We start from the raw sequence: 24394 nt of genomic DNA, 5'->3' as shown, positions 1-24394 counted from the left end.
TCGGCACAGGGTTATCAGTTCCGCAGTTTGATTCCTGGCCTGCTCCTGGGGCAGTGCATGGTTGTTCCGCCCCTTCCTTGGGATTTGTGGCTAGCCCGTGAGCTAGCCCAAAGACTAGGCTGGACACAGTCTGCACAACCCTCTATGGCTGTGATAGAACGTATCCGAGCAAAGACTTTATACTCTCTCCCGATGCCTGCTCTTCCTTCTTGTTCCGAACAAACTGCTCTGAAGCTGAGTGTGCTTAAAAAGGAGTTTTATTGCCAAATCTCAAAGCTCTTTACACGCAGAAGGCAGCGCTGCCTTTCCACTAGCCATGACAGCTGATTTTCAGATACAATCGTTTACTGCCACTCACTAGCACATTCACTTCCTTCCTGTCGGAACCATGCAGCTCTGGCAGTCCTTGTACAAATCTGAAATTGAGTCATGCTCCATCTCGACACGCCCACAGCGTCTTCAGATGTGAGAAAGCAAGCTTAGTGCAGCTGGGGATTTTGAGTGACGAAAAGCTAGGTGCTCACTGGTGGTAGGTAAAATGAAGACTGGAATTGTCCTACTAGATCAGCGTAATGGGTCTTCTACTCCAGAACCTGGCTGGGACAATGGCTAGTACTTGCTGTTTAAGAGGAAGGTGCAAGAAACCCAGAAGACAGCTCTGGAATAACCTGCCATCCCCATTGGGCAGAGATTGGCTTATGCCCTGAACAAGAATAACATGTGCGAAAACTTAAATGGTCTAAACAAACCATGAAGCTTTGTTTATATATAAAAGCCCAGTCGACCCAAAATTCTAGGTGGGTTAATCACTTTTAGAATGAAACTGCTAAACCTATACAAAAGGCTATTTTTCCATAATTAACACAACATTTTCAGCCATGGAGACACTGGGTGTTAAAAAGAGAGTTCACTTAATTTATAGTTATTTACAAGACATAGTACATGAAGGTAAGTGACGTTAGTACATACAGTATTTAGCTCTCCCATCTCCTAACAGATTCAGGTGTCTTCTGCTAGGAATCCTATTGGGGTTTCAGTAAAATATCAGACATTAGAATATTCAGTATGATTTAAAAAATACAGTAAATATAAGCACATCCTGTAGATTCTTGCTGCAATAGATAAGGAGATCTGGGACTCTTCGTCAGCACTACAGTAGGTAGATATTTAATAGGCACATTGTGATGACAAAATATTTGTAAGAGCGAAAGCATCCATGTATATCGGAGATGAGTCTGAGCTAGATCCAAACCTTCCCCAGTGTTCAAAGGTATTCAAATCCAGGGGTTTGGTTTGGTCCTAATAGGGATAAGGGACAACTTTAGCACTGGGATTTGAATCTGCATCCAAATGTTGACCAAGGCCAGATCATGGTTCTGGTCTGGGCACATCCCTATTACATATACATCTCTGTTAGCCATCTATTTTATCCTTTTGTTATACAATTTTTATCTCACAAATGCCTCCCGCTCGCTGAAGGCTGACGTCCCAAGACATTCTGTACTCACCAGGTTTGTACAGCTCATGTTCACATCGCACAGTGTTCGGTAAACAAAAGTGCACATGCAGAAAAAGACATATTAGAAGCTGGTAGGCACTGAATAGACTAGGTCTGTATTGTTAGCCCTTGTCTTATAAGTACATCTCATAAGAAAACAAGATACCTCAGTTCACATTGACTCTACAGCAGTAAATTATGCAGAACCAGAGTTCATCCTTGGCCTGCATCGAGGGGACTATGCTCTGGACTGCATATATTTGGAAATCCGGTGTCTAAAAGCAGGGCTGTTTTGGCACCTGAAACTCAAGCAAATTCTACTATGCAGAAACTTTATGGGTGACAGAATGAGAGACTTTCAATAGAATTCCTATGACTGGCTTGAGAATGAGGCAGCTTAAAACAAGGCTGTTCTAATCACTCGATTTGGAAGTGTCGGGTTGAGTGACTACGTAGCTCTTATCTAGGATGTTCCCATTTTTCAGTTCCTGAAATGCCTTAGGTCAGGGCTGGGCCGGACATGTCAAGGAGTACTCATCAGCTGAATTAGGAAGGGGGGGGGGGGGGAAACTGTAGTTTGAGTTTTACTTTGGCTGCTGCTATGGTAGATGTTTGCAGCATGGGGTACCATGGAGCCTCAGTGAGCTACTGGAGAAGGAACCTGAGATAAAGAAGGCGTATAGCATGATCCTGGCTTAGTACTTGGAAGGGGCAGATGGCACAAGCTACTGGGTAGTGTAGATACTTTTCAATGAGAACTGCCAAGCTGAACTCTCTTCTGGCTCAGAAATTCTTTGTATTCTGCTGGGCCTTAGCTATTCAACATCCACCTGCCTTCCCCGGAGCTCCATAAGATCAGCTTAGAAAAATCCAATCCTTCCTCTGCTGCACAAACCTAGATAAAGCCAAGAGGAGGTGGTGGCCCTTAGAATCCCTGGGTAGTTGATGTGGTGCCATTGAGAATGAATATTTTAGGGAAAAACTCTGAAAGAAGGATACAAGGGATGCACCCGCACCCTGTGATGACCTGGCTTGGTTGGGTAAATGAGCATCGCTGAACTTGGACTGGTTCACATCCACACGTGTTGTCTGAGGGTGCAAAGGGTGCTTACACTTTTAATCTTTGTCATGCAAGACGTAGTTTTGTAATCATTTTGTCACCATGACTATTCTCATTTCATCACGTTTCTCCCCTTTGATGCTTAGGAAGATGCGACTTCCCTAAGGAAGGACCAAGGAGGACCAAGAAATTAGGGCATTTTGCCATTGCCTTCCATGGGAACCAGACTGGGCCCTTATTTAGTAATGCCTTCTTCATTTCAGTGTACTAAGTTCAGCCACCTACCCACCAAGATTTAAACTGCAAAATGCATTTCCCTGTTAAAATGATATGATTAGACATTCCAGCAAAACCAGTTGTCATGACGCACATGTCATCAGTCAACCTCCCAGGACAATGCTGCTCGACACACAGCAGGGGGAGAGTCTACTTTCAGAACAACCAGCCAACCGCTCCCATGAGCCTCCAAACAACTGACTGTTTACGTCTACAAATACAGGAGACTCTAGTTACCAGGTCAATGTATTGCTTCAAAATGAACATTTTGGGCTGCTTCAGCAAGAAGCAGTATTTCAGACGAAGCAGCACTGTCTAGGAGAAAGAGCACAGAGTTAGGGGTAGGATTGCTAAATTCTGTCCCGGGCTCTGAAATGAACTCCTTCTGTCGGCAAATCACTTCACATCCCTGCCTGTTTCCCCACAGGAAAAACTAATACTTGCTTGGCAATGGTAGTTTGAGGCTCAATGAATACTTGTACCGTTCTTAGAACAGTGCTCTGGTCTAGAGCTGAAAACAATTGCTTACCATCATCAGTTTGCCAGTTTTGTACAAATTTCTAAGACAATTTTTGAACTGCCGATATGTTCAGTGAGTATCTTTGGAAACTGTTAACCATTTGTTCCAGAATATGATTGGGCCAGGTAGGCAAAACTTGTCAGCAAGTGAACAAACTGAGCAAAATTTACGGATGTTTGCGGCCAGATTCCCAGTGGAATGATTTCATTGGCAAAACTCTCTGGGTGCCAGTACAAACTGAGTAATTCCATGTCTTACGTGCCAGTTTATACATGCACACATGAATTTTTTGCTGGAATATCCATGCCCTCCTTTGAAAAACTGACCTTTAGTCTGATTACCAGTGTTGTGGTGGTGGGTTTTTTTGTTTGTTGGTTGGTTGGTTGGTTTTTTTTTTTTTTAGGGCCTAATCGAAAGCCCATTGGTGTTTTTTCTGCTGACGTCAATGAGCTTTGGATCAAGACCTTAAAGAATATTCACATTTTTGCAACTGATACTCGATGTCCTCTAACTTCCTATTGTGATCAGGGATGGGAATATGGCATAAAGACAGAACAAAAAGAAAATTATAACTGAAATGCCCTGCTCTGAATGCTTGGTTTGTGCATAGCAAAACATAACCTTATTTAACACTGGCCAAGCAATGGTATAAGTCGTAAATAGCAAATATTTAGCTTGACGGTAAGAAAGAAGTGTCGTCTTAAGTACATCTCAGGGAGCACTTCTCCTATAAAGAGTTACTAGATCCTTCGGCTTTTCTTTCGGTTTCTCTGTCAGTTCCTTATTCAGTTCTCCTAACCCTTTAATTTCTTGTAGGACTTGTGTTGCTTGCCGGAGCTGTTCTACAGCCTCATTAAGCAATGTCTCTGCATTTACGGGGGGCCCATTCCCCTCCTGTGCTTGTTCTAACTCTCTGCCTAAAACCTTTTGCAGAAGTTTTTCTGTCTTTTCCCTTTCGCAAGCCACTTTCTCCTCCATTTTAGCCAGGCAGGACTGGGGCTCCTTGCGGAAGCCTTGACCCAGAAGTTCTTTTTCTGCATTTTTCGATTCATTCAGCAGTCCTCCTACGGATACACAGCGAGTTCTGAGAGGTGAGGAATTTGCTATGGACTGTGGTAAAAGTGTTTTCTCTTTACTAGGAACCTCTGTACTTTCCTGCTTTGCTTCGGTAACTAAGGAAGTCTTTATTTGTTCCTGTATTGTTTGTGGCTCCTCTTTCTCAGCAGCAGCTCTCTCACTTCCTTCTTCAAGCTCTACTTTTTGGGGAGTGGATTCTGTCACTTCCCCGTCTTCCATTTCATCCCTGAGGGGCTTGGAATCATGGGGCTCCTCGCCTTCTGAACTCTTCGCCTCTAAATTGCTTGGGGTGGAATCCACACTTGCTGTCAATTTTTCTGATAAAATCTTATGAGGAAGTGGAGGTTTCACAGTAGCTTTTGTGACCACCTCTGTGAGGTTTTCTTTACTGCCACCCTTGGATGGTTCCAAACCTTCTGTGCTTTGAGGGTGAGGGGCTGGTTCATCCCACCTGACCCCTTTCAGCTTGTCCGATAAGATTTTAGGAGGAGGAATCGGAGGCTTTGCCGTGCTGCTGTTGCTGACCTCCATGAGGTTCTCTTCCTTGTCCCCTGCTGAAGCTTTGGGTTCTTCACCCTCCTCACCTTGACTGACCGAACCCTCATCCTTGTCGTTCAGATCGTCCTTTGACGGCGTACTCTCCTTCAACTTCTTTGCTGGAGGCAACAGAGGCTTTTTAGGCTCTTGATCAGCAACGCTGTTAACTGCACTCTGCTTCTCTGACACGACACTGGGTTTTGTAGGAGGCATAGGTGGCTTTGGAGTTTCCTTTGGAGGAGGGACGTTCTCATTATCGCTCACAGTCAAGGTGACGTCTGGAGGGCCATTATCCACTATATCCAGATCCAGCCTCAAGATTCCATCCGATGTAGACTTGGCGACCTGAGAAATGTAATATGAGAGAGCTTTATTTAGACTGTGTCCTGTATCAATCCCCTGAACGATCCTGTCCTCAAAACCAGTCTTAACAAATCGTTTAAGTCAAAGAAGTGGAGATGGGGTGACTGAGGGCTGGACTACACTCCCGCGCTACATCAGCGCAGCTATGCCACTGTAGCGTGTCTGAAGACATGCCATGCTGACGGGAGAGTGCTCTCACATCAGTATAATTTCTCCACCTCCGTGAGAGGCGGAAGCTGTGTTGGCTGGCACAGCGTGGTGCGGACACCGCGTACAGTCGGTGTAACTTACGTTGCACCAGGTGGGGGTGGTGGCTTTTTTACACCCCTGAGGAATGAAACTTACATCAGGTTAAGTGGCAGTGTAGACAAGTCCAGCATCTGACTACAAATCTTTCCTCCCACAAGGAGGATGGTACAGACAAACCTGTACACCTCAGCACAGCTTACACATGTGAGACTGAGTAGTGCCTCTGTTTCTGCTCCCCTTGACGCCCCCACTTCTTACTCAATTTAACACCCTGCAGGACATTACACCAGCACCCGCTTCAGTGTGTGCGTACTTGCCGCTGTGCTATTTTGTCTCCAGTAGTGGGCGACAGTCAGGAGCGCCTCAAAGCCAATAATCCCAAGAGGTCAAGAATGTGTACTTTGGACTGCTTTGGACCATCAGCCTATCAAAAATCCTTCTTCCTTTCTAAGTTATCAACACTGTGCTGTGCGGTTCTGATGTGGACAGTTTGCGCGTTACAAATATTTACATGGGCAGGTGCGCTGTCTGAACTGATAAATGCAAAGAATTTCCCGGAGCAAAGAAGAGACATAGTGGGTGAGGAGATATCCTTTTATTGGAACAACTTCTGTTGGAGAGAAAGAGACAAACTTTTGAGCTACACAGAGCTCTTCCATGTAAATGGTCTTAATACAGGGGTGTTAGTGGGCCACTTCACCTTGAATGGTCCCTTAAAGTACATGCTAAACTATCTGTTCTACCTTGCATTTAGCTGTGAGATTGAGTACCTTTTCCAGACCTGAGGAAGAACTCTGTGTAGCTTGAAGGCTTGTCTCTCTCACCAACAGAAGTTTGTCCAATAAAAATGGCTTCCCCCGCCTTGTCCCACTAATATCCTGGGACCAACACGGCTACCACGCTGCATACAACCTAGAGCAATGGAGGCAGATCATCTGGTTCTATCCTCTTGTAGGAATAGCTGTTGAAGTAGCCTAGCATATTTTATCCCCTTACTACCCAAGTCATCCCCCCCAAGAGTGTTTCCCAGAATTCCTATTGCTGCTGTCCTTACATAACTTGTTGCATTTTCTTAGATTGATAAAATGTACAGGTCTGTTAGTTCATGTATCGAATCCTTCAGTCCAGGGCACTAATGTAACATCATTTTGCGTTTGGCTGCTTCCTCTCCCCTCCTGACATCATCTGTCTCGGCTGGGTTGGGCCTCAGCCAGCTAGTCCTTCATGTCACAAGCTCCAGGCAAACTGCTCAACCACAGCTGCCGGATCAGAAGGGATGGCCATGCAGAGCTGCATTATCTCCATACTGAAGCCCAAACTTCCTAAGTCTCCTATCCACCCCAGAGGCAGAAATGAGGAGAGAGTCCCTGTTTGAGGGAGCCCTGGGGACAGACAATGCCCAAATGCATCTAGGCTCAGACTCCCTCCAGAACAGGGAGGCTGGCTATAGCCTTCCTCCCACTTGAGCCCTTTTAAGAGACCTCCTCACCTGGGTGAAGTACCCCTGTACTGCCTGACCCTCTCAATATGTGTCCCAGGTCTCCTGTGTGAAGCTAGCCCAGAGTATCTCCCTTCAGGATTGTGTGACCAGCAATTAAAATGTCCAGTTAACGGGGGGGGGGGCAGTAATTACTACAGTATTCAAGTCCCTACAACTTATACTCAAATAAATTTGTTAGCCTCTAAGGTGCAACAAGTCCTCCTTTTCTTTTTCCGGATACAAACTAACACGGCTGCTACTCTACAACTGTCTGGTCACCCTCTTTACTGTGTCCTTTCCATAAGGTGACAGGAACTGAACACGGCTTTCAAGATGAAGCGTCACTATTTCACGGTGGAGAACTGAGTTGTGTCCCCTTCCTCGGGGTCTGCAGCCCAAGACTCTCCTATTCCCGTTCAGCAGTGCTGCAGCATACAGGTCTTCACCCCGCACTAAGTCCCGATCCTGATCGGTATCTTGCTGTACATGACTTCTCAGAGCCAATGACTCTGATCAGACTTCTGGTTCAGACTCCTTACATTACATTTCTTGGGAGTGAAATGCGTAAACTGCTTTTTCACCAGCTACTTCACTAGGGATGTTGTTGCTCTCCTCCTCCTTACCAGCACTGTAGGGTGCATTTTCTCTTCCACGCAGCGTCTGTATAGTCGTCCCTAATACTAATCTTTGTGGCATGTCAGTACCCAGGGCCTCCATCCAAATAACATCCACTTACACGTACCCTCTGTCCCCAATGTCCACAGAAGACCTTTATTACCCTATAAATGGCAAATTGTCCCCTTCAAGGTGAGGGCACTTGCAATAACAGCTGAGATTTCAGGCCCAGTTTACAAGGAATTAGGGGAATAACATCAGTGTATAAAATTCCCGGAGAGTATTTGTGCCTCTGAGATCTTTTTGAGGAGAAGGGAGGGACTGTCTGGCTCTCCAGTGATTATTTCTCTGAAGAAAGATTCTCTTGTGAATGTTGCAGGATTTCTGTGCGCTAGACTAAAAAGCTCTGGAGCATGTCGTCTGCACTATGATCACTTGAGAGTTGCGCAGAAGGTGAGAGTCGGCAAACTGTGACGTTTGCAGAAAGGGGTTTAGCCTTAAACCCGTTCGTTAGTTTAATCCTCTTCTAAAGTATCAGTACTATTACAATGTAGAAACTCCCCCAGAAACAGGAATCTAATATTTATTAGGCGTGGGTGTTTTTGTTTTAAATGCTAGCTACAGGAAAGCTACTGGGAACAGAATACAGGCTGCTCTATAAACCTGTCTTAGAAAACCCAGTTATAACCCGTTCTCAGTGCTTCGGGTTGTTTATGTAATTGAGCAGTAATGGCACGTGCCGAACAACGAAGCAGCTCACGAACTATAGAAAGACTCACAAATATATCGCCACCTGTTGCAGCAGCTGCCAACCTGAAGGATGCAAAAATCTTAAACTGCTGCAGTCCACCATCCTATAAAAACTTGCTTTCCCTTACTCCTGTTACCGGCTGGTTTTACAAGTAAGGGGTCAGCTAGAAGCTTGTGTTTTGTGTGTTGCATGTAATCAGCATAAACAATACACCCAGAAATAGTTCTCTGATGCCGGCTTGGGACTTTTACCAGATGGAGATTGCATACAGGTGATTTCACTGCGCTGCAGCATGCAACCCCAAAGTGCATTCTTACCTCTTTCAGATGAATTCTGGTGGGTGGTCTGCGCCCATGACCCACTTTCACTCTGTCTCGAGTCACATGTTCCAGGGAAAGGCTCTGATCTACCTTCACCTTTAAATGGGAGGAGGAAAGGAGAACATCACTGACTTATCAATCCATGCCTAAAACCATCTCCTTGGAGGTCTTTTTCTGTCATATCTGGTAAGGGTGCATTTGTAGCCAGGATGGCTTTTGAATATGTCGCCATTACAATCAGGTCTCAGATTTCTAGGCTTATTGAAATCAAACCGTTAACGTTTGTTTTCTGTGTGGTTTTTATTGCTCACCAGCATCATTATATTGCCTTAAAACCTGCACTCCCTTTCAGAAGCATTTAGAATAGAGCTCAATGATGCACTCTTATTTATAGCCGTATGTATCGGACACTTGAGCGCTGAAAAAGTTGCCAAAAGCTTCTCTTTTAGCAGGAAAGTTACGCAACTCTTTCTTGGGTGGACGTTTGTAGAACGGGCTCCTTCACCCTCTTAGCCCCTGCCGTACATATGCAGACAATCTGCAGGGTCTGTTCTTGGAAAGCTAAAAGGTGGGGGAAGACTTAAACACCATCCTCCATTCCTTACCGCGGGCTGCCAGCAATGTGAACTTGCACATCTACAAAACGGTGCTGGACGTGTCTGCAACGTCTCTTTAGTATTTTCAAAGCAAACCCAGCTGTGATCTGGCAGAACCGCATTCAGAACCTTAGCCAGGGGCCCTTGGAATGCGATGCTAGCTCCAGATTCTCCGCTTGGTTTGCAACATGCACATTCATGATGGCTCAGTGTCAGAGTAGAACAGACTTCATCCACAAGATGCTGAGCTAGTTCTGCAACCCCCCAGGTGAAACTGAGAGCATCTGACTTGGCCCATCCAACTTTCTGAGGTTTGCCAATCCTAGGTACCTGCAGGGCAGGAAAAGGAGGGCACAGGAGACTTTTGTTGTCCTGCACCCAGGCTGGGCTTGGAACGTGGCAGGGAGATGTAGTAAAACTAATCTAAGAGGTGAAGGCACGTTAATAATCCTGACCTGACTGTGAACTGTATCCGCAGGCCTTGTTAACAGACCTTTCTTTGTACAGCTTTAATGATCTCAGGAAGCTGAACAGAAGATGTGAGCAGTGACCTGGATTAATTGCAACAGTGGCTCAATTAACACGTTTACTTACTGGAATCAGATTTAAAATTCATTGCGTCGCACATGGAAAATGAGAGCCAATGCTAAGTCCTGTTACTATTCTGGCTCTATGCCTATCATTCCTGCCTCCCCCACCCCTCCAGCTACCTCGCGAAGGGGGCATGCTGGGGTGTTGCCACAGCGTACCACACTCGAATGATCCCAGCTGGCATAATGGTCCTAAGCTGATATAGTTCAGAGTGTCTCTAAGGCTGCTCTAAACTACGCTGGTCACAGAGCTGACCTCAGGAACGGGGAGCCATGAAAGTCTCCTTTGCATCCCCCAAGCCGCACCCAGCGCTTATTGGCCACAGCCAGGGGTTCAGTCCTCGGTGTCTGAAGGCACAGGGGGAAGCTCCAATAGGGGCTTTAGAAATGCCAACTGATTGCATGCATCTCTTTCCAGTTACCTGGCTCAGCTCCCCAGAGAGAAGAGAGTTCTCTGGAGTAGAAAGACTGACCAGGCCTATGGAGTCAATTTAAAAAAAAAAAATTGGGAGGGATTAAAAACAAAATGGGCCAAGTCCTCAGCTGGTGTAAGTCGGCATAGCCCCATTGATTTCAGTGGAGCACAGCTGACTTGTGCCAGCGGAGGACTGGGCCCGCTGGTTTTCAACAGGGCCTGTGCACACAGATGTTGAAGCAGTTAGTGAGCAGCACTTCCCTCCCCACAGGTCCTGTGGCTGGGGGTGATCATCTGAGCTCCCTCTTCGATACTCTGCGCTAGGGAGTGCGGCATTCATCGCACGTCATCATCACCGGGGCGGGAGAGAGAGAGAGACCTCCACTTCGGAAAGACAGCACAGCACCAGCGCCGGTCTCCCCCAGCAACCAGGGAGCCAGAGGCAGGTTGCTACAGCAAAGACTGCCCAGCATTACGCTACATTACATCACCTCTCCTGCTCATCGGTAACAAGAGAGCGAGCTTGAATGCTGAGTTCGCTGCTGCTCAGATTTATAATGTAGCCCTCGCTTGTCTGCTGCTCCCAGTAGGTCCAGTTACTTACAAATGCTGCTTTTTATGTGGAAGGATGAATGAGCAATGCCTGCCCTAAAAACACCTGACACTGAACGTGATTTGGTAATGCCAGGAGGGTGCTTCTCTGGGCCACCTCCAGTTACTGCGAGGTGCCTCCCGTGAATAAAAATAGAGAGTCTGGATCTTTTAAATGTAAATGTTTTCTCATCAAAATGGCACACTACAATTGGAGTCCGATTCTCCACCCCTTACTCCAATTTCCCATTGACTTCATTGCCTGAATAAGAGGCCCAGGATGGAGCCCGACGAGTATGCATTCTACAACTCCACGTCTGTAATGCATGCTTGATGAAGGCATGTGGTGTCTTTTAATCCCTTGCCTTTCTCTCAAAGATTTTTACACAACACTCCAGTTTCCACTTCCCTAAAGACTGTTTCTCACTAATCAGATCTTGTTGGTTTCTTAGTCTCCAAGTTCCCCCTACTCATTTCTTCAGGGTGGCTTCATTCCCTTTGTGGTGGCTTCTCCTTAGCTTGGTGGAGTTTACGAACTTCCTTCCAACTACTGCATAGTAGATACTGCCCTTCCTGGTAAGGGATTGAGGTTAGCTCCATGTCAAACCCTACGCTGTGTAATTTTAGTCCTTCCTTTGCCCGAATGTCTGGATTTGGGGGTAGTTTCAGAGTCGTGGGGGGGGAGGCAGCTCCTTGCAACCTCTCCGCCACAGCCGCAGGTAGCTCTTGGCGACGTCTTGCCGGATGGTAGCGCTAACAGCCCATGTAGTAACTTTCCACTAGACGTCTCTCCAGGCAGCATGAAAAGCTGGTGGACTCTGTGTCACATTACACGCGTGTCCAGATTTAAAGGTGCAGTAACCAGGCTGTGTGCTGCAGGGAGCCACGGGGCTGAGAGGAAGGAAAGTCCTTCCATGGGGCAGAGCAGCTGCTTGGCAAATTCCGAGCTGCAGCAGCTCTCGTGCCCAAGTTCCTTCCACAGGGATGGACACAGATTCCAGTGGATTAACTTAGAGCCTGATCCAAAGCCCTCTGGAGTCATTACAATGTCTCTCACTGACTTCAGTGGGCTCTGGACCAGGCTCTTAGTTGCTTTTGCAGCTCAGGCCAACCCCATTGTGTCAGCAATTTCCTCTACTCCCCCCTCTTGTCCTCCTGGAGAGTCCCAGCGTTACAGTGGAGGCAGGGGGCAAATGACGTGTATGGTGAATGCCCAGCTTAGTGGGTGGTGGATTCTAGACATGTTATCCCATAGAGGCTTCTATAAAATGCTGCTGAAACGACCATGTTCCGCATTCACAGGTATGTTGTTAGAGAGGAAAAGATGTGGCATTGTTCTCCCACTTTCAAGGGGCAAATTCTGGGGAAGTCTAGAGAGACTCTAGCTTGATTTCACACAGACCCACACATACCTACACCTTCCAGGCCCCTCCGCATGTACATGTTGCCAAATCAGAGTTTAACCCATTTAACAACCTAATATACCCCTATCACTCTCCACACACTGCTCTTCTGAATTTGGCTCACTGAGTCTTAGGTAGTCTGTGTAACACACATACCACAGGGCCAGAAGAGAGGGGGAAAAGCAACTAGCAGCAGGACATGAGATGGTGTGAACCAGCTGCTACTTTAACTTCTTACATGCTCTGGCTCCGCTGCCATGACTAAGCCTTGCCTACACATTGGTAAGCGGTGTAACTCAGCGTAAGGGAGCGTAACTCACTTCTCCTTATGCCACCTCTGAATCTGGCCACAAGAGTTTTTTTTCTTTTTTGCTTTAACCTTTGTTGCTGCTTAGTATTTAGGAGGCCCGAGCAAAGGAAGGAAGGGGGAGAAAGGCAAACGTGACACCTGGCCACTAGGTCAAGAGTGTTGTTATAATCTAAACCTGCTAACAGCAGTATTGGACTCCAGGTGCACAATTTGGACCTGGAGCTGGAACGCCCATGAAGCTAGGAGGTGCGGGAGGCAGGGGATGTCAGCGCCCCTCTACACGGTAGTGAATGAAGGTTGACACACAAACACATACAGCTTGAAACCCATTTTGTCTTACCTCATCAAGTATTTTATTTTTGGCTCTGCTGATCCCTTCATTCAGGGCTTTCATCCATGATTCTTTCTCTTCTGCGTTCTGACCCTGAAATTTGATATCATGGACCTGCAAGATGAGAGATGTAGAGAGATGTTTTCATCTTAACGTTACGTGCCAAGGACAGAGAAGTAGCCTATACATCATTAGTGTGTTAAATTCAATCTCCAGCTGAGCCCGTGTTTAAACTAGACATTCCTTTGCACTTTGGCAATGGCTTCACTCCACAGCCGCAATCAACAAACCTTTGTTATGCTGGATGGTTTGTTGCTATAGTTTTTATTTTTGCAACTAGCAATTAAATTAATAAAGCGAGTGACAGTTTCTTCCTCCCACAAAGAGTGATGAAATGTTCCTGGAGCAACAGATGGCTGTTACTTAGGGAATAGATGGACTGTGTATAGGGGACGTGCCCAAATGGGCAACTCATGTTGTGGTGTTAGGTGCAATAAGATGCCGTATCTCCAACTCCCCCCCCCACCACACACACACACAGTGTGAAATCTGTGAGGAACAACCTCTGCTTGCTCTTGCATAGTGCTGCTGCATAGGACTGGGGCAGGATTCTGGGACTCTGCACAGGGGTACGTGCAGCCTGGTTCTGCAGAGCACAGACAGGCTTGCAGGGCGGTGGGGAGTGCTCACCCGAATCACAAGATGTGAAGGTTCAGAGGGATAAACTGGCAGAGCCACATGGATCCACCTGCCATAATTTCTCCCCTTTCCACCCTGACAGAGCAGGGGCTCAGCAGCTCTGAGACTGTAGTACCAGATACAGACATGAGCCACTGCTATGGCCGGACAGAGGCTGTGCTGAAGCCTGGAGAGGAGCAGGAGATCCCCAGCACAGAACCCGTTCCTTCAGACTGTGCAGGGGGGCCATGGACTCCCATGATGCAACTGTTCTGCTCACCACCAGCTGAGCCTATGGTGCATCATGGGAGATGTAGTTTGACCCAGGAGCCCAATCTATAGAAAAGAATGAGTGCACAAGGCACATAAACTACAACTTCCATTCTGAACCATGGCAGCATTTAAAATATTTCAATTTTTGATTTTTCACTGAAAGGTCAAACTTTTCCGTGGAAAATTTCAATTAAAACTACTCTTTTTACCACTTTAATCACAATTTTCTGCAGTGAGGGAGCCAATTTCCCAACCAGCTCTGACTAGTCCTAGGAATTCCTGGTGTTCTGCCTTGACAAACCCCAGGCAGCAGTCCCTGAAGGAAATCTTAGGTGGGATGTAATCTCTCTAGTGAATGAATAAGCAACGGAATTCCAAGAGTCTGAACTCTGTGCTTAACTGGATGGTCTCCTGATAATGTCCATGCCAGAAAGTTCAGTGTTTTTTGATCACTGCATGATAAATATTTCTCTTCTACTTATCTCTGAACCTGATTGAGACAATTCTTGGCAATAGCTATAAGTGAATGGTGTGGAAATTCTCCCAAGGCCTGTTCTGAAACAGTGCATTTGTTCAAAAGAATGGCCGTGGCCACTGGCAAATGTAACATCCTCTCATGCATCCAGATGTTGGAATGTAACTAAAATGATGACACAGTTATCCATTCCTGAAGGAATTATGCAAGTTTCTCAGTTGGGCAGCAGTGAAATGACCTAATGGGCATTCTCCATCGCTGGCTTTTATTTCTATTAGGAGCAATGGAGTGAAATTAAGAGAGGAAAAACTTAGTCTGCATACCTGGAAAAGCTTCCTGACAGGGATCCGTTAGCTAATAAAATAAGTTTCCTCAAGCATACAGAGAGGGAAATTGAGGCAGAGAGGTTAATTGACTTTGTCTAACACAGCAGAGCTGGGAACAGAACTTAGGTGCCCTGACCTCAGTCTCCCTGTTCCAAAGCCTGGGGGGTGCAAGGAAAGATGAGCAGAATTTTAACAAGGGCAAACCCCTATATTTTTCCTTAGCCTCATTCTTGGAAATGGCTGAACTGTGTTGGCTGAAATTTTCCAGAAAAATTCAGCCTAAAGCAGACACTGGCCTAGAAAGTTTGAGCCCAAACAGTTGAAGTTTGGTCAAATTATAAGCAGCTGAAAACAGGGTCTTATAATGGGAAGAAGTGTCAGGCATCCTTAATAGGCAGGGCTACCGATCGCACCTATACTTACAGAGGCACTTACAAAGGGTTTGATATTCTGAGCATGCAGCACAGACGTTAACCGGAGGGATGGGTTCTTGGCACCCTCTGAAAACCAGGTCCCTTTTTTAGGTGACCATCAACAGGCAACCTCTGTCTAGGCAGATCACCAGGGCCAAAACGTTCAACGTCACAGGAAGGCTGACAGGCCTAGAAGCCAGGCCTCCTCCTTCCCTCTCCTGAGTGTTAACCACTCGGCCATCGTCCTTTTGCTCTGCAGCTGCCCTTCATCAGGAGGGATGGGGTGTCACTGGCTTTAGTTTCTAATTCGCCTCAGTCCTGCGCAAACCCTCTCTTTAAACGTCTATAAGTCATTAACAAGGCCATGAAGGTGACTGTTACAGGGCAGGTTTCAGAGTAGCAGCCGTGTTAGTCTGTATTTGCAAAAAGAACAGGAGTACTTGTGGCACCTTAGGAGACCCTTAGCTTCAGCATAGTAAAAAGGGAGTTAATCCTTCCTAGAATGTCCTGCTTCCTACATGGGAACCAGTGGAAAAGGTGAGGAGATGAGGCGGAGATGCTCCCAAATAGCTCGACTAAGATGTAAGGGCCTGAGCTTTATACAAACAACTCCCTGATGGGGAGGCCGAGAGCTCACGCTAACCAGGGAACCTAAGGGAAAGCAAGTCTCCAAAACGCAGTGCCAGGCTGGTTTTGTTTTAGCCCAAAAGGGCCTGTTTTTTGTGTGTGCTTAAAACCCTCTTTGTTTGGAAACAGTTTTGCTCTTAAGCGATTAGAAAAGCCTCTGAGAAAGATTTCCTTGTGCACAGCTCAGCTGTTGGGCCGCCTGGCAAAGACCTGGCAGCTTACACCGGGAGTACAGAGAACTCGGGACATGTTGTTCAAGGAAAAGATCCCCTGCTTTCAAGCTTCCTCCTCTGTGGCCACTTTATGTGCCTCATTTCTGTGTCCCTGACAAAGCCCATGGGCCTCCGAGAGTGGAGCGTGACGAAGCGTTGGTTGTGTGGCAGGGCTGAGCGAAGGCTCCAGGGACTGTTCATCGTTAAGGAGAAGCTGAGGTGTCCCTCTGGCATGTAATTGTGGGTTGCACACTTTAATGCTGACTTACAGTTACAGGCACCTACATGCAGCTATGGCAGTTGCAATACCCCACCAGGTGGGTTGGGAGATTGTGGAAGGATGCTCATCAGGCTCCAGTACGGGACTGGGAGGGGGGAGAGACTGGCTGTGTAACGTGGCACAAGTCGTGCTCTGTGCTAGTTGTCTTCTGATTTCTAAAATGGGGCTTGTGTGACAGGCCCAGCTTTGTGCTCCTGTGGGTAGCACACTGGACTAGGAGCCAGACACGGTTCTGCCATCAACTTGTTCAGGGGAGTCCTGTGACCTGTTATGTGGGAGGGCAGATTTGATGATCATAACAGTCCCTTTTTGCCTTAAAACCCATGTATTCGCAGGAGGATTAAGGCTAAATTCATTAATTGGTGACCAGAGACCAGCACAAGGGTCTTGGTCCCGCTTGAGCCCTCTTCTGGGGAGTTGAGTGATGTCTGGGACTTGGACTGGCCCTCTGCATGCAGTGAATTTCACCCTAATATCTGTAAAGCATTTTGAGATCCTTGCATAAAAGTGGCAAGTATTTTAAAAAACTTGCAATAATTCTGCCCACCCCAAAATGCCACTAATCCTCACTACCAGCAAATTCAGGGGTGCAAAGATGATACTGTGTACGTCCCTTGGTCTTTTCTTCAAGTCATAGGCTTTCTTGTGGAAGCACCTGTATTTTGAGGGCAGTATTTTAGCTACTTATACTCGCCTTCCATCCACTCCGTAAGTCTTGATACATGGAACAACCTTGGTTACTTAATGCAAACAGCCATGTGGAGGGAACTGACTCTATTTCCCCATCAGAAAATGGGGATAACACCGTTACCTTCCACCCAGAATGGCTGAAGGTTATATATTGGCTGAATAGGGACAGTGCTGTGTAGGTGTTAAGTATTTTCACAGGCGCTGTCGGCTTAATGATCCCCGCACAAGTCAAGTCCCTCCCTTCTATCTCCTTATGCTGAAGATGGTCACCACTTTTGGGCTCTGTACTATGCATTCTTAGCACAGGGAAGCAGCGTTCCAGACCGTTCTGTTTTAAATCAGTGAAGTTAAAGGCTAACTATCACAGGCAGAGAGAAGAGGATGGGCTGCCCGGGGCATCTTTTCTTAAGGAAAATCCTTGCTAAGAACACCCTCACTGTGGATCTGCAGAGTCTGGGGTCTAAGCTGTGTTGTACTGTCAAGGACATACCCTTGATGGAGGAAGAGAGGTGCTGCTGATGGCCTTAAAGAGAAGCCGCAGCGAGCCATTGCTGATGTGGAGAAGCACTCTGCAATGCATGTGTTTTGAAAGTAGGGTAAGAGGAGATACAAGAGTGACCCTGGAAGACTTGGAGCCCAATTCTGACCCGCCCTTTCCCCATAAGGGTCTATAAACTAGTCTTGCTCAGGTTACCACAGACTTTGATGTGGGACCTAGGAAAAGTAAACAGAGTTGCTTCTCTTTGTATGTTTTCTGGTATAGGTATTCCCAATCTGAATATTAAAGAAGTGCAGGAGAGACACTGAGCAGCCACAGACCATCTGTGAGTAGTTTTATAATGGCAGATATGTAACATGTGGCCTGACCTTCTGCTCAGAACCCTTGAAAGTAGAAAAATTCAGCAGCCCAACTGTACAGCCAAAGGACAATGAGCTAGATGATAAATTTGCTCTCCTGTTTCCTAAGCCAGCTGAGACTGAGTCATGACATAAACAAAGTCCTGATGTTCTAGTAAAAGCCCTTGTGGTTAAATCTGATGCAATAGTGACGTCTGCAAGCAATGAATAGGGCTATGCAATTTACTATAACTGAACTCAGAGGAGGGCACAGACCAGCCTGTTCAGGCTGAATCACTGACTTGATACAATGGGATAAAAGAGGTGCACATCCAGTTCATTCTCAGCCGTAAAATGAAGAGGCATCTCTCAATATGATCCCATGTGTCCCCTCCCACACATAGTACATCCAGTAAGCACTAAAAGGGCCTCCTAGTCACACCTACCCGGCTTTCCATTTAGGAGAGGGAAAGGTACATGCATCCTGTCCATAGGCCCTGCAAGAAATCCTCTCCCTCCCTGTTTCTACCATGAATCCTGGTCCCCATCAGATTATGTCTTCAGGTGAAAAGTGGGATCAGAATGGATGGTTCATGTGGGGATTTATTGTATTTCTCAGCGGCTGGATGCAGAGCAGTATCTGCGTCAAACTCGGGTAGGATCAGAAATCAGTCCATCAGACTCAAGTCCATCAGAAATCATGTGTATGTGGCAAAGTCTTGTAACTTGTGGTGGGCTCCAAATTCAGCTCCTGGCATACACAGGTACGCAGTCCCCATTGAAGTGAACTGGAGTTGAGTTCAGCAAAGTCACGGGGAATTTCCACCCATTTATGCCTGGGTTGCATTGGGAATGGAGTGACATCACCTGAAATGAGTCTTTGCTAGTTGCTTTTCTTGCTACATCCCTCACTCCTCAGCGCCCCCCCCCCCCCGCGGTGCAGGCTTTAACAACCACTGAATGCAAGTTACTGCCTTGTAGATTCCCTTTCATGTAGATTCCCACTTGCACCAGATAAATTTTACACCAGTAAATCTGGCCCAGAGATTTCCAAGGTTATTGTCCTCAGTTACAGGCTCAGTTCTGTATGACTTGCTTAATTTAATTGATGAGGGTGGATTGACTCATTTGAAGATTTCTAAACGAACAAATTATTTGCGTGCGTCCACCTTTCTTTCTCCTGGTCTCAAGTCTTCAGCAAAGTGCTGTACTTACTTCTCTTTAATTATACTTTGTTTCAGTTCCGTGGGAGTAAGTAAACCAACAAAAGAGCAAGACAAGAGTAAAGACTGCATGAAAATGTCTATGCTCAAACATTCTCCCAGAATAACACAGCCTCCATCCTAGAGACTAGGCCAAATAAAACCTGAGATATTTTTGCAAGAGGCCATCTCTAGCAAGGCAACTGGAAGATACTGTCTCTAAAACCAGGACAAAATGCCTAGTTTTTTTCAATTGATAGATACTTCATGATATCGTAGATCCATGATAGATGTTTACAGCATGCACTTGCACCTAAACACACTATGGATGGAATTGAACATCTTGGGTAATATTCCCATATTTAAACTTTTTACACCCATTTAGACCACAATCAGCAAATGTGGCCAAGAAAAGACAGCTAGGCCTGAGGAGCGCAGAGATCCAGATAACTGCTGCACGTACAGGGGATGGCAGCAAGGCTCCCAAATGGAAAATGTTTCGTTGATAAGGATCACCGCAGCTGCCATTTTAAAACAGCAAGACAACAGTTGTGTACGTTGGCCTGCTCGAGGAAGCCTGTTCTGACATCTGCGAAAGTACGTTGTGTGTCAACACCCTCCCTAAGTTCACAGTCAAAGGGGAAAAGACCACTACAGACAGTGAACTTTTCACGTATCAAAATGGAGTTATTAACAAGTGGTCTCTCTCTGGGTCTCCGTTTAAGGAGGTGCCTGGTATTATACAGGGCAGTGGACCGGGGGGCTATAGAGGGGGGCTGTCATGAGGCCTGTGCTTTGGAAAGGTGAAGTTAACCTTCAGCGGTGGGTTTTGGGAGTGGAAATCATGACCTTTACGGTAAGGTATGATATATCTGGAGTCACCTCTTGTGCCCGTATGCACGTGCGTCGTGCCGCTGAAACGTATACCGTTCCTTGCATGAGTAAGCTGAGCAGGATTTGATCCTTTACTATCTAAGCAACATACACTAGGTTCCTACTGGGCCTGTCATTTCTAAGCAGACTTATCTCCATTGACTGCAGCTGGGATTTCGGCTTAAAAGTGAATGATCCGAAGTATCTACTGGGACCCAGCAACTGGAGCTGTGGGTGCTCGGCCCTGAACAGGCTCTGCACAGCGTCTTGTGCAGTTAGGCTCTTAGGACCTAAAATATGAGATTAAGTTGCTCTTCATTTTTAGTCATATTGCAAGAAACCCCACAAATAGGAGAGGAAGGCTGGTCTTGTGTTGACAGCTCTGGTGTGGCACTTAGGAGCCTAGCTCTGCCACTGAGTTCCGCTGTGACCTTGGGCGAGTCACTCTATCTCCACTTCCCCTCTGCAAAATTAGTATAAAGTTACCTCCTTTCTCCTGGTCGGGGTGCAGGATCCTAGCGGAAGGGCCTCTCTCTATGGGTTTGTACAGCAGGTAGCACAATTCTGCCCTGAACTCAGTTGAGACTTCTCAGCACTACTGTAATAATAAATACGAACTGAAACCTGGGTGTGCGCAAAAAACACTGCAGTGACTAAATAGTCCTCATTCAGGTAAAATATGCAGAGCTGAGATGCTGACACCTTTGGCTGCAGAAACCCTTGTAGAAATGAATTTGTTTTGATCAATCCCCTTGCCCCCAGCCTGTCAGATCTGAACTAGGAAGACACACAGGAATACAGTGACATGTTCTCCATCTTAGGCCAAAGAAAACCAACAACAAAACAAATCAAAAGAAAAACCAGAAGTGAGAGATTGCAGTGCAACAAAGATACTGGAACGCATTATCAAGTCATCAATTTGTAAGCACTTAGAGCAGCGTTTTTCAAAGTTTGGGTCGCAACCCAGTACTGGGTGGCGGCATGTCAGGTACTGGGTCGCTCTGGGCAGCACCACCGAGCGGGACGTATCGGTGGCACTGCTCAGCTAAGAGCAAACCCTTCATCCCCGACCCCACCCCAGAGCCTGCAACCCCAGCCCATAACTACACAATGGGGAATAACTGGCAACGAAAGTGATCAAAGGTTTAGAAAACCTGAGATCGGAGGAAAAGTTAAAAAAACCCCTGGGCATGTTTAGTCCTGAGAAAAGAAGATGGAGGGGGGAACCTGTTAACAGTCTTCAAATATGTTAATGGTTGTTATAAAGAGGACCATGATCAATTGTTCTCCATGTCCACTGAAGGCAGGACAACAAGTAATGGGCTTAATCTCCAGCAAGGGAGAGTTAGGTTAGCTATTAGGAAAAACTTTCTAACTCTAAGGATAGGTAAGTTCTGGAGTAGATTTCCAAGGAAAGTTGTGGAATTCTCATCACTGGAGGTTTTAAAGAACAGTTTGGACAAACACTTGTCAGGGATGGTCTAGGTGTACTTGGTCCTGCCTCAGTGCAGGGGGCTGGAGTTGATGGCCTCGGAAGGTCCCTTCCAGCCCTACATTTCTATGATTGCAAAGTTCTGTCTCATAAAGATGACTAACTATGTAGCCTATAATTCGGGAATTATGGTAAACCCCCAAGCAGAACCAGTAGCAAGCAGTGCTGTAAAACAATCACTACCCATAAGTCAAATAAACACACTGGCGTTCAGAGAATTCTGCTGAATCACACCTTCGGGACAAAATGGCTAGCTGAGTTGTTTATGACACACGACTATCAAAACTAGGGGCACAATCCAGCTCTTCTGGCTCACAACAATCTTATGTTGAAAGCCGCGAGGCTGTGTGGGCGAGCGAGGCAAGCAGGGTTTGACACTGTGGCTCAGTGCTATAGTATATTTATGAAGGCATTTTGACTCCTGCACTAATTTTAGGTGGAACCAGATGGTAACACAGGAACCCCTTGTGCTAGAGTTTGGGGGATTTCCTATAATAACACTAGTTCTCCAAGGAGATCAGTATTCCCGTTTTACACATGGGGAAACTGAGGCACAGGGCATCAGGTCAGAGCCAGGAATAGAACCCAGGTCACTGGAGTCCCTGTCCAATGCTCTAGCCACTTAGCCATACGCTTTCCTATATAACTCTCACTGACTTCAGTGGGACTCGAGTACATGTTTAACTTAAGTGCTGTCCTAAATCAGGACCCAGGGGAGAACAGATGGGTGCAGAAAGAAGCAGGTTTTTTCATTCTCCACTGATGAAACAGTATCTGTGACAGAAGGACAGAAGACTCTGAAGCTGAAAAATTCATGAGGAAACACTTCTCCTGAGGGAAAGTAGCTGTGAAGACAGAATTCCTCCCCCGTCTTGCTGCCCCACAAGAAGAACAGGGCATTCCACCCTCCCCACCTCCTGTAAAGAATTCACAGCCACTTTATGATGGTTCCTCTGTTGCTCACAACATCCCTGCTGCATTGGGGATGAACCTGAGAGCCTCCCACTCCAAAAGCACAGGTCCATATTTCATTAAAGGGAGAATCGCCCTTGTTTGTTAGCAATCTAGGATCTATGAGACACAGCAGAGCCCAGAAGGAGGGACGGGGCGGGGATGATAGATACACACATTAGCTAGTTCTTTGCCGTAAATCACTGCAAAATCAGAATGAGAATTCTGGTGTCCTTGTGTGTCTAGGCACATATACATAGATACGTCAGTAGGCAGTGGAGTTTAAGGGGAAGAGAAGGATAATCCTACCTTCTTACCCGGGGATCGAATTAAAATGAAACGGTTTTTCCTTTTCAAGAGAGCGCGCAAATCCTGGCACTTTTCATAGCTCTCCAGTTCCACCGTTTCTAAGCATTTCTGTTCCTCCTGCAGAGTGGGGAGAGAAGGGGAAAGCAAACCTTTATCTGCAACATGATACCTCTAAATCAAATCCATACCAACAACATCTGCCTTTTCAGCCCACCTTTATGTCTCCCCGATGCTCTTTCTCCTTTAAAAAATCCATGTGCAATTATAGTTACGCAGGCAGCAAGCCTCCATAAATCAGGCAAAGGCCTCGTGGAAGAAAACCTGCTGTTGTATAGGCTGTATGTCACTCGGAAGAGGCGTCCGCTCGCAGGACTCTTGTTGCTCTGAGCAGAACTGGCAAAACTTCGCATTTCTGTCATACTTTCTATCACCATCTCAAAGCGCTTTACAAGCCCTAACTGAGCCTTGCAGTCCTCCACTGCATTAGGTAAAGGTTATCCCTGTTTTACATGTGGGGAAACTGAGGCACAGACTGTGACTACTCAGGATCACACAGGGCGTCTGGCAGAACTGGGACAAGAATTCAGCTCTCCAGGATCTCTTGTGCTGCAGGCTTGGGTCACCTTTCCCCTCAACACGAACAAGGTCAGTGACCGCTGTAGGTTGGTGAAGAACATTTTTCCCTGCCTGCACGTTTGATCTGTCAAAACGGAATCATTTTCCGACAAAGAAAGCAGCACTGCCAGTTCCTCGCTGCGGCCTAGCTGTCCCTGGCGCAACTCCACGGCAGTTCATGATGATTTCAATCAGACGAACTTGGCCCATTCTTCCTAATGACATAGCGAAAATGTCATGCACACGTTGTCCAGGTTCAGTGTAGTTACACAGAAACAGCATCGTTCTCAACTGGTCCATTTGGTAGGGAGCACAGTGTAACACACAGGGGATATGATGATGTGTTTATATCACAGAGGTGCCAATCTCATTTGGGCCACACAGTGCAAGGTGCTGTACAAACACAGAGGTGGGCGGGGTCCCTGCCCGGAAGAGTTCATGATCAGCTCAGTGTTCAGACATATCAATCTCTCACATTAGTGTAGCAAATCCTGAAGCCACATAAGTGGAGAACAGCAGCCTCTGCAGGAGGGACGCTCACAGAAGGAGAGAGAGAAGCAGCAACACCGAGGTCTCTGAGATGTGAACCAAGGGGTGTTCTGCGAAGGGGTGGGCTCTGACTGGGACTTGGCCGCCAACTCCCATGGACTTTATGGAAGGTGGGGATCCAAATCCAAACATCGTGACTCAGGCCCGTCTCCGTCGCACACTAAAACTCCAGCTGTGAGCACCCCCAAATTGTGAGGTCTGGTCTCAGCCCAATGTTTAGTGGCTCAGACCAGCCTCTAGCTATGATTAACAAACACCAGGGAAATAGTGCAGAGGAGGAGTGTAGGCTGTGGGCTGCATGTCCTAGCCAGGAAGTTACTGAACAGTTAGAGGCAGGGAAGAGTCACAAGGAAGTGAGCTGAGGGGAATTTCCTTGGTTTACCACCTGACATTTAAGTCACAGGGGCCAGCTCTGGCTGTGTTGCAATTTCTTTCATTGCATTATATTTGCAGAGGAGGCCCCAGCTGCAGTGCTGGGATGCAGAGCAGGGTGCGAGCTACGTGAAGGTGTCTGGACCTAACTTAGGTTTGGATTTTTTGTAATGAAAGTAGCATTTATTTCCATTTTAAACAGAGGAGGTGAGTGTGAGGGGAGAACTGGGAGCATTTG

General features: G+C 46.6%; 1 protein-coding gene across 2 annotated transcripts in view; it reads right to left on the bottom strand.

Annotated features, from left to right (window-relative positions):
- Nucleotides 1-239: 239 nt before the first annotated feature.
- Nucleotides 240-24394, bottom strand: part of PLEKHO2 (pleckstrin homology domain containing O2) — a 41363-nt gene continuing 17208 nt past the window's right edge. Inside the window, exons 1-5 of one of the 2 annotated variants that reach the window (XM_075133211.1) lie at nucleotides 22621-22710; nucleotides 20355-20466; nucleotides 12992-13096; nucleotides 8744-8842; nucleotides 240-5313 (exon numbers count right to left, since the gene is read on the bottom strand). In XM_075133211.1, the coding sequence (XP_074989312.1) occupies nucleotides 4066-5313; nucleotides 8744-8842; nucleotides 12992-13045 (1401 nt within the window). In that variant the 5' untranslated portion in view covers nucleotides 13046-13096; nucleotides 20355-20466; nucleotides 22621-22710 and the 3' untranslated portion in view covers nucleotides 240-4065. Of the gene's footprint in view, nucleotides 5314-8743; nucleotides 8843-12991; nucleotides 13097-20354; nucleotides 20467-22620; nucleotides 22738-24394 lie in introns of those variants that run through there. The other variant, XM_048867133.2, reaches the window with a different exon arrangement.

This window comes from Caretta caretta, chromosome 10 (genome assembly GCF_965140235.1).
Source record: "Caretta caretta isolate rCarCar2 chromosome 10, rCarCar1.hap1, whole genome shotgun sequence".
NCBI classification, from domain to species: domain Eukaryota; kingdom Metazoa; phylum Chordata; order Testudines; family Cheloniidae; genus Caretta; species Caretta caretta.
Note: the sequence above shows the minus strand (reverse complement) of the source record. Positions and strands in the feature narration are given on the sequence as shown.